The sequence below is a fragment of the Ornithodoros turicata genome, chromosome 2, assembly GCF_037126465.1.
Source record: "Ornithodoros turicata isolate Travis chromosome 2, ASM3712646v1, whole genome shotgun sequence".
Taxonomy (NCBI): Eukaryota; Metazoa; Arthropoda; class Arachnida; order Ixodida; family Argasidae; genus Ornithodoros; species Ornithodoros turicata.
This window is the reverse complement of record NC_088202.1, coordinates 13900718-13911044: the sequence shown is the minus strand read 5'-3', so window position 1 is coordinate 13911044 and position 10327 is coordinate 13900718. Positions and strand designations below refer to the sequence as shown.

At 45.0% G+C, this 10327-nt stretch overlaps 1 protein-coding gene across 1 annotated transcript; it reads right to left on the bottom strand.

The window, feature by feature from the left end:
* Positions 1 to 5973: 5973 nt before the first annotated feature.
* LOC135384328 (uncharacterized) lies at positions 5974 to 9302 on the bottom strand. The gene is made up of 9 exons (XM_064613534.1): positions 9125 to 9302; positions 8866 to 8984; positions 8701 to 8811; positions 8466 to 8634; positions 8218 to 8268; positions 8048 to 8101; positions 7852 to 7973; positions 7562 to 7784; positions 5974 to 6203 (listed from the first exon to the last, which is right to left on the bottom strand). The coding sequence occupies exons 1-9, from the start codon at positions 9300 to 9302 to the stop codon at positions 6043 to 6045; spliced, it is 1188 nt and encodes a 395-aa protein (XP_064469604.1). The 3' UTR covers positions 5974 to 6042.
* Between the last annotated feature and the right edge of the window lie 1025 nt (positions 9303 to 10327).

Sequence of the window (10327 nt, the reverse complement as noted above, 5' to 3'; positions counted from 1 at the left end):
AGAGGCGCTTTGAAAAAGATACTCCAAAATTCGCAGCCTCTCCTCTCCTTTCTCCAGGAATCGAGCCTCGCTCAAAGGCTATGAGCACTGCTCGGACTTCTCATCAACTCTGGCAGTGCCTGCCTTAAATCGTAGCCTGGCCAACCACGGAGAGCAGTTCTCACCTTCACCACCACCACCACCACCACCACGCTTAAAATCGTAACTTTCGGCCGTCATCATTCCTTCTCTGTTATCACATCATCTCATCTCATCGTGGCTACAGTCGTGACGCAGCCCACATCCGTGAGACCAACAACGGCAAGGCGGTTTACGCCACCACCACCACCCACCCTGTTTCTGTTGTTGGCCTTACTTAAATGGCCAATGTCAGGGCGCTACACGGCGTCAGTCATTGCATTGCCCACACTAGTAAGGGCGAACAGTAGCAAGCCCCTTGGTACATCTGCCATGCTTCTATGTACATTAATACCACATTCTGCAGCCTTTCAGTCATCTAACAGAATTCTTGGCAAAATAAATTCTTTGAAAAAGCTAGTGATTTTCTCAATGTTACCACACCAAAACTCCCCATCTTTGGTAACAGTGAGTAACATCTCACCAGGCTCAACATCTAAAAATAAGTAACACTGTTCAATTCTGTAGGGTGTGAGATGCAATTGTGTTTGCACCTGGTATGCGACGTCATTAGTGTACCTTCGGGAGACAGAGAAAAGTTGGCTCCTTTCTGCCCTTCTTCAACTAAGTTTGCAGGTTCAACATCCTTAAGACTGTACAAGCACTTCACTTCTACCAACATTGGGGAGTGACAGTCACACTCGAAAAGTCCGTCAGGGCTGCACCCGAGGAAAGGAAAGGTGGGGTATATCATGAGCCCGCAGGATGACAGTCTAGCATTTAGGTGTGAAGCTCGCAGAATGTCCATCAGCCTCTCTCTTGCATTATTTTCATTTTCTATTCCATACTTTACAGCAGGGCCATTAATAACACCAGACAGCAAAATTTTCTTCGTCAGGGATTCGATCATTTTCATGCGTGTTCCACACACATCTTTCATGATAGAGGCAGTTACCCTACCTATTCTGTGTTGAAACCAAAGTGGAGAATTGGTTTGATCACGTGTTTCAAGCTCTATCTCAGATGCAGACTCTTTCGAAATTCTAAGGTGCTCCCTTGCAAAATTGCGAATTCAGGCTCTCTCCAGTGAAACCTCGTTTTCTTATATCACTTTGGGTCATAGAGTAGAGTGGTCCCTCTGGTGTTATATAGAATTTCGGGGGCTCTGTTTTATGGTTGGTATGTCCTTGTGGTGGACCCTGTTTTCGATTTACTTCGATCAGTGTGAAGTACCTTGCTTGTGGAGCAATCTGGAAACAAAAGATGTATGTACCCTTTGTGCTGGATTTAAGTTTTACAAGAATATTTAGGGCAATGTGACCTATACTTGTTTCAAATATTGTGCCTGTCTAACCGTACCTTACCTGTTTTAGCTTTGCTGCAAATGACTCAAAATCTATTTTTAAAGATTCTTCATCGACTTTGCGTTTGTTGCTACTTTTTTGTACCTCTTTTGTTGGTTGGTGACGTTCATATCTCAGGTTCACAGCTAGTTTTGGCTCAACCTGGCACGCAATGGCAGCAGACGGACATGTTTTCCATGAGAAGGTTGCTTGAAATTTTACATAAAAACAATACTGAATGTCATATTCAATACTAAGAGAAGCAGATTCGGTATATTTTATTTAGTGTACGCTATTACGATTGATTGAGCCTCGCACTATACCTGCTTCAAACGAGGCGTTATCCACGGGCAAGGTATGTCGGTCACAGAGGGACCTCACTTGGTGGCAGCCTTCACAGACACGCTCTGGAAGTATAGCACATAGCAAACTGCTGCTGCATGGCTACAACACCTTCCTAACCTGGGAATATGGAACGGCAGTCAATCAATATTCAAAATGCCACTGTGCCAAAATTCTTTAGTGCCTTATTCCATCTGTCTGTTGAAAGGTTATGGGAGTTGAACATTCTCGCCCTGCAGTGCATGTACACAGCGCATCCAGAATCCTTCCCTCAGTCTCTGCTGCCACCCTGCAACTGTAGACTTCATTTGTTCGCTGTGATCGACCCACAGTACCCCTGAGAACTAAGGTGCCAAGCCTTGGTACAGCAACAACGATGCCATGTACTTTCCCTGGCTGCAAGTATAATGCGAAAAAATGGATTCCCCACAGCGAATGACACAAGGAATGGTTTTTTACCTACTTTGACATAATAATATGCCTCCAATGACTTGTACGTTTTCATTGCTTCCTTGTCAACATCAGGAGAGTTGACGAAATATTGGGAGATATCTTCGCGCGTGACAGCGGGCCATAGATGCCGCAAGTCGTGATATGCCAAGCGTTCAGGATTTGTCAACTTATAGACGCTGCAACAAAAACTTCGCGTCGGTTCAAAACCACTTATTATCCAGCCATTCTTGCCTCATTACCACGTTTGCAACACTCGTTATACTTCTATTGTTACTATCACGAATAAAATGCACAAGACAAGCTGCAGTATTGTTTTTGTACCCACGAGCTTGAAGCTTGCCTTTCGCTCATGCTTCTTTGTTCTCAAATGTAGCCTGCCTTGGCTAATTCTTATTGTTTATGTTGCTTTCCACCGCTATTTATCGATCGTGCTAACTCATATGCACGCACAGAAAAGCGTAGAAAAGTAACACACCAGTCTTCAGGGAGTTCTTACCTCTTTTTCAATATGCCCGTCTATGTTGACAAGAGTTGATCCAACGCTCACTTTCCGCATGCGACGAAACACCTCTCGTCACAGCAAGTAGCAAAAAACGCTGCGAAGTGTTACAAACCGTACAGAGGTAGACAAAACAGTAACGTGCGCCTGTTTTGTCTACCTCTGTACGGTTTGTAACACTTCGCAGCGTTTTTTGCTACTTGCTATGGAATACCAACTAGCCCAACGGTCTGCGTTATTTGACCTCTCGTCAAGATGCTGCATGAATCCACCGAATGCGCCTCGATGTGGCCTTTACGGCTCAGTGGCGTTACCGCTTGAGACAAGTTGACTCTCCCTCCTGCTGCCACTGTGGTGCTTTTGATGATCTGAAGCGAATTCTTCTTCATTGCCCCCACTACCAACCTTCCCGAACCGCACTCTCCGAGTCTCTTCCTCAGCTGGACTCTATCCCCTTCTCCCTATCGAAATTGCTTGGTCCCTGGCCCAATCCAGCCCAGCAACGACCTCCGCTCAAAGCTCTTTTGACATTTCTGGACACCGTCGGACTTCGTTCGTTATTGTGAAGGGGCCCGTTATTTTATTCCCCACATCCCCACCAGCAATGGGGTAGAGTATCGCCTCTGGCGATGAAGCTCCCCAGTCTCCAAAGTCAAAATAAAGTTGTTGTTGTTCAACAGGCTTCGAGACCTAGTATGCATGCCTCCCTCTGCCATGGCAATCGTCATCTGCTAACGGTGACACGGAAGTAGACCCTTCCCATGATTCCTAGAGACTACCGGTCACCTATTATCTCCACCGCTCCAAATCGCGTCGCCCTCTGACGTGAAATGAGCGCTGTACTCCCCACCAAGGTACATCTAAACAGGTAGCGCAACTCCCATAGGCCCCTGTGTCTTCAGAATGACGCCATGATAGAGACGGTCAGCGCCATTCATACGTCCACGGAGTACTACGATTGTAAATAAATGTCGTCAGAGGTGACATCATGAATATGAATAATAAGTAGTGCATAATTAGCCACGTCACGTTTACATTCGCACACTTTGTTTGCGTTATATTCCCTTTTCCTCACCCAAGGAACAACGCCAGATGAGAATACAGAAAAATAAATCATATCAGGTTTAATTAAACGTACGACTTCGAAATACATACAGTTATCACAGATTTATACAACTCCAAACTGAATGGCATCGTGATGACCACACATAAATTAGGAAGGTTCACTTAAGGTCCATTTTTCACCTAGAGCTATACGCACACGTAGTGATTAGACGTTTCTATTTATTCAGTGAGTGGCCATTATAGGTACATTGCAACAAAACATAGCATAGTTGGTGCACAGCTCATTCTTGCTAACACTCACGCTATCATGGCCGCTTGTCCCATGACGATTTTTTTTTTCGCTGTTCCAGCAACAGGGGATGCCTTGTATTTATCTGTTCACGCGTGCAATTCTTGGTCTACACCTCCGAGATGTGAACGTCGCTTCCTGCCCAGGTGAAAAAATTCCCTAAGTGGATCCGCTTGCAAGTCGGTTATGGAACCAGGAATTGATTGCTAGCTTGGAATGTATTTCCAGCTAGGAATGAATTCCAGCTGGGAATCGCTTTCCAGCTGGGAATCGCTTTCCAGCTAGAAACACGTTTCCATTTACAAATGGATCCACTTGCAAGGCGGTTATGGAACCAGGAATCGATTCCAAGCTAGGAATCTATTCCAAGCTAGGAGTCGATTCCGAGGTTCCTTCTCAACCAACCTGCAAGTAGGTTATTGAAGCCCAGCAGGGTTTCAGCATCAGTTTCTATTCTCAACTGCTGCTGTGGCTGTGCAGGAGAGCCAGCCTGTGCTGCGAGACTGGAATGTGTACAGAAGGCCATTGGAGGTGAAAATTGTTACGATATACACAGATGACAGACAACAAAAATCCAATCCTAAGTACACAGTCATGAACACTGCTTATTTAAATTTATTCACTGTGTTACACATTACCACGACTACTGCGACGTGGCTACACAAAACATTTGTAGACTATATATTCTATTCAGATGTCTATTCATATGTCATTCTATATATTATATTCACAGTAAAATTTGTCAAGTCCACACTTCGGAGGCAGTGTTAAAAATATGACTAGATGAAATTGCACAACTAAAGCATGGGTATGTGGTGCATACAGAAGGAATGTGCAGAAACAAATGTCCATTCTTGCACAACTGGATTAATTGCAAAAACATGTGTAGAGGTTGTCTTGTCCTTCTTCCATTGCAACATCAACAGGCAACACAGATTGGGATAAGAACAGCAAGTCGGGCCATTTGGTATGTACTGAACATGATGGTAGCGCATGGAACAGAACAACAAGAAGGGGACAGTGCACACTCACAACTAACTTTTATTTATGAAAACCATAACCAGGAAAAGCACAACATAAAAGAACAGCAGAAACAACCGCTCCCCCTACAACACCCTCTCCAGGAAAGCAAGCTCTTTTTCAGATGAGCAATAGACGCTTGACTTACGCACGTATAATCTTCGGCCTTTTCAATTGCATGCGCCTCTATAATCTCCCTTATACGAGAGCCTTGCCTGCCACCCCCAAAAGAACAGTCTTATCAAAACTCGGTTCGCACGTGCAGCGGCTGCAATGAACTGCCAAATGGCCAGACGGGGCCGACCGAACTGCAAGCGCATGTTCTCTTAACTTATCATTCACACACCCTTCGCGTCTGGCCGATATAGCATCTCTCACACAACAACGGGATCTTGTAAATTACTCCTGTTCTGCACTCAACAAACTGACGTGTATGCTTCTTCCTGCAACACGGATGGTCATCTAGGTGGGTAGGTTGTGTCGGGTTGTTAACTCGCAGGATGACCATCCGTGTTGCAGGAAGAAGCATGCACGTCAGTTTGTTGAGTGCAGAACAGGAGCAATTTACAAACCGAATTTTGATAAGACTGTTCTTTTGGGGGTGGCAGGCAAGGCTCTCGTAAGGGAGACTATAGAGGTGCATGCAATTGAAAAGGCCGAAGATTACACATACGTACGTCAAGCGTCTACTGCTCTATCTGAAAAAGAGCTTGCTTTCCTGAAGAGGGTGTTGTAGGGGGAGCGGTTGTTTCTGTTGTTCTTGTGTGTTGTGATTTTCCTGGTTATGGTTTTCATAAATAAAAGTTAGTTGTGAGTGTGCACTGTCCCCTCCTTGTTGTTCTGTTCCACGCGCTACCATCATGTTCATGTTCATTGGGATGCCGCACATACAAAATGAAGAAAAAGCTTGTGACTTAGAGCTGTAGAGTCATCTTTGGTGGCCTTCGTGCATCTTGTATCTTGGATGAGAGGATTGTCGAGATGTTCGACAGTGCAGTGTCCACCGCTGCTCCATTTCTTTGCTCCCACGTGGGGTCAGCCATGCTGTTGGAATCTCTCCAGTGATTCAACGTTGCTGGTAAATAAAGACAGTTTGTAAATTAGCTTAGGAAATTTCTTAGTATAGACAATCAGCTCATGGGCATGCATAAAGCCCTTCTATTTCCGCTGCAGCAAACCTTCGATTTCATGGGAGGACTCCCCAAATTCTGTAATTTCCCATGGTAAAAGCAAAAATAAGTGCTCATTCACACATTCCTTATGGTTCGGCAATAATAGTGCCCTCCTTGCCTATATCAGTTGATCTGGACAGAGAAAACATGTTTGATCTCTTTTGTGATACCCCAGGTGGTGCTCTTTACGCTATGTAGGGTGATGAACGAGCAACATCAGGGCTGTATCATTCACCAAAATTATAAAAAATATACAACTCAAACATAGCATGTAAATGTGTAACTCTACCAGCTGCAAACTTTCTTGTAAAGGTGGCTTCCTGCTGCGTTTACATGCGTGGGGCCGCGCCTTACGAACAACGATTTCGAGCGTATTCGAAGCATCACTATAAAAACAGAAGTTCACTGCATAGCACGTTTTGCGCCAACCATTGCCGAGAGTGATAGGGTTATCGCTTCTGATTCGAAGACAGAGGTGGGCGTACGCCTTTTTGTGGCAATTTGGCTATATGAAAATTGCCACAAAAAGGTGTACGCCCCCTCTTTCTTCGAATCTGAAGCAATAACCCTATCACTCTCGGCAATGGTTGGCGCACAGCGTGCTATGCGGTGAACTTGTGTTTCTAGAGTGACGTTAAAAATCCCACCAGTTCTGGAACACTGCGTCCAACACTCAGCATTCGAAGAAACGTATAAATTATTATGGCTAGGAATGTCATAATGTGATGAAAGTCAGTTCATTTCTCATTGCACTTCCCAACAATTGGGCAATTCCATGAAATTCGGCGCAGTATGCCGTATTCCACAAATTTTTGTGGAATCACGAAATCGTGGAAAAAGAAGTCTTATGCATGCACTAGTGGTTCACATATCACATGGGGAACACTCTCACCAATCATTAACACACTATGGCAGATATACAAAGAAAAGCACCGAATCAAGAGATTAATAAATGGCAATGGCACTACAATACCATGGCCAACAAAAGAAGCTAATACCTCCTATATTCTTGATAAGATTTTTTTTTTTTTGTAACGTGGTTGGTTTATGTCATAGCAATCTGAGGGAAATGAACAAGAATGCATGGTAAAAATGCGAAAAACCTAGGCAGATGCAGCTCAGTGTCCATTGGTAATCTTTTCCTAACTCAAGTTTTAGCTTGATTTGTACTACTGTGAGGAGTCCTACCTGCCTATCACAAAGAAGTCTCTACTTCATGGAATATAGTGGCACAAGATATCGGATGAACAGGTTTTCTCACCTACAACCACGCCAACCTTGTGAGGAGTAAGCTCCTTCCGTGGCTGCTTCGAGTTGTCTCTTTTATCTTTAGGTGCCAGCCGCCCTCCATAGCTCCTCTCTTTCAACTTTTCTGTTCCCCATATGGCCTGTGCTGTTTCGCGGATAACCACCGTGGGTTTCTTGATTTTCTTAAGTTTATCTGCCAGAACATGTGACACAACTACCCCATCCTTAAGGTGGAACTGCACAGAAATGCAAATATCAGTAGAAGCATTTTTACGGCACCAATGTGTGAGGAAGTATGCCTACATGTTTGTCGTCGATTTTTGTGAATGGCTCCAAGTCTGTGCTAGAAGGGTCTGATGTAAGACTACAAGGTGTGACAGACAAGGGCTCCGTTGTGGGAGGGGAAGCCACAGGACCTGGTATTTCTGGAGATGAAAGGATGACAATGAATGAGCATAACTGGAAATCAGCAGTCCCGTTGCAACAAATACAGCTGTACCTTGGGGTGGCTCGTGCACTGGTGTTGACGACTGCCTACCAAACAGCTTTTCGTCTGAAAAATAAATAGCAGTCTGGTGTTTACATATAACTTGTACTACAGTGCCCTTTCAAAAATATGCAGCACGCTGGCAACTGCAATTTTATTGTCAATAGACATATCCTTCTCACCGAACCCCGCTGCCTGGACCGTCACCAGCACTTCCTCCACAATCTTTTCAACTACACAAGAAATAAGGAGCTTTGCTATCGGTATCCTCACAATGTTCAACAAACTTAGGCAATAACAATGATTTTATCTCGACATGGTGAATTGGCGGCACACTCGCTCCATTACATTTCATTGTGTTTGTGCTTTAAAACAAATTGCATATACTGATCCCAAACTTGCCCTTCTCAGTACAATAGCCCTTACTCACTTCGTCCAAGCTTGGTTTTTAGCTCCCACAGATTCTTTTCACAAAGCCGCTGCCAGTACGTGGCCTCTTCGTTAGCTTTCTTTACCTCGGCTGCTGACACAATACACTCGGAGTCTGACACCTCCGACTCGGAGAAATCGTCCGTGTCTCTGTGTCTTTTTCTTCTCACCTAGATGCAAAATGAATATACCGTGAGCATATAAAATATGGAAGGATTTACATCAGTTCTGGGCACCCCATGGGCTTGGGCGGCTTCCTTTTTTGCGTTCTGCAGATGCTTATCTATGATGTTCTCATACTCCTTTCGTGTTGACGTCGTCTGTTTCTGCCTTTTTTTCTTTTCCTCCTGCAAAGAGTGGATTATTTTTACTCTATGTGTAGACGCGCGGCGTCCAAGTACCTGTCGAATTTTCTGCTTTTGTGAAATTGGCGCGGCGGCACTTTCACATTGTGACGTGTTGAGCTTTGGCACAAACACACGTTTGGACGTCTTCTTTCTTTCAAGCTCAGCCTCTGTTCCTGCACACAAAAGAAGTGAAAGCGTGGACGCCGGCGAGAATCGAAACCACGTGAAAAACGAGGGAAGGTGGAAACAAAACGGTTATGAGACGTGACATCTCAAAATATGAACACCATGTAGCTCAAAGAATAGTACTCACGTGCCAAAAGCAGAATTTGAACAGGACAGACGTCGCTGGTGCCCGGCTTCCATGCGTCGTAGGTTGCTTTATTGTCAAAATCGTCGTCGTCTTTGGGGTTGAAATTCACGATGTTGTCCGCATTAATGGCATGCAAAGTGCTATCAAACTGGTTTAAGTAACGGACAAGGGCGTACATTTTCCACCACTCATAGAAATTTCAAAATTCCAGACCACTTTTAATTGAACGCGGCAACACGGATGACAGTTCGGACCGGCTGGCACATCTCCCAAACAGGCGTGTGAGGTCACGTGCACATGATCGCAGCTTGCCAGTGCAGTATCAGTGGCGCCACAATTCAGATTCTGTGAATTAAATTTAGGACGGCATATCTCCGCTGCTCGTGGTGAGGGAGGATTATGTGTTATATACCATCATTATACACTTACATGCAATATGATAAGCCCGCTATCGCCATATCGCTAAACGCAAAAATATTGCTAAGTGCGGCTATAGGCTCTGCTTCGAAATGCGCGCCACCAGGGGTCCTGTAGACCATATCATCCAGCGGACGCATGTTGTTCCCGGTTTCTTTGCGTGGTGCAGTAAGTGCTTCATGAAAGTCGAATTGTGCCTAAAACAGAATGTCATCTGGAGGCAATAAGAAACCTAGAAAACGCTATCTGGAACCAGACAGTACACAGAGCACCTCCGAAGTGAAACTACCGAAATCAACGAAATGGCGCATGGAGGCGTCTCGTTCGGGAGCCACTACAAGTTCGCAGTCCGAGGAAGCGCATATAATAAGAGAATCCCGCCACGATGCCGAATCAGATGCGACAAGTTCCAGTGGACGACAGACATTAAGGGTGTCTCGAGCATACGAAGACCAGCCTGTCGACGCCAACGTTGAGACGCCCATTGCCGAACCGCCGTCTGGCAGTAGCAGTATACCGCTGCGTACACCATCCTGTTCTTCGAGTGCCTTGCTTGAATTCAGTAAGCCATTAATTACTGGCGGAAATGTGTCGCAAGGCGACGCTATCGTCCTCATTATGGATTACGCAGTTAAACACAAGTTACCGTGGACGGCTGTGGAAGACCTCCTGAAGCTTGTCAACAACTTAATCGAGAAACAAGCACTTCCTCAGAGCAAGCACTTATTCAAAAAATTTGCCGGAGTGAGGCACAGTGACATTGAATTCAATTTCTACTGCCCAGAC

What these genes read in the sequence shown, in the direction of transcription:
- LOC135384328 (XM_064613534.1), bottom strand. Translation starts at nt 9,302, where the DNA reads ATGTACGCCCTTGTCCGTTACTTAAACCAGTTTGATAGCACTTTGCAT. An exon ending in GGTCCAGGCAGCGGGGTTCG is followed by an intron (nt 8,102 to 8,217) that starts GTGAGAAGGATA and finishes TTTATTTTTCAG; the next exon opens with ACGAAAAGCTGTTTGGTAGG. An exon ending in CAAGGTTGGCGTGGTTGTAG is followed by an intron (nt 6,204 to 7,561) that starts GTGAGAAAACCT and finishes TTTATTTACCAG; the next exon opens with CAACGTTGAATCACTGGAGA.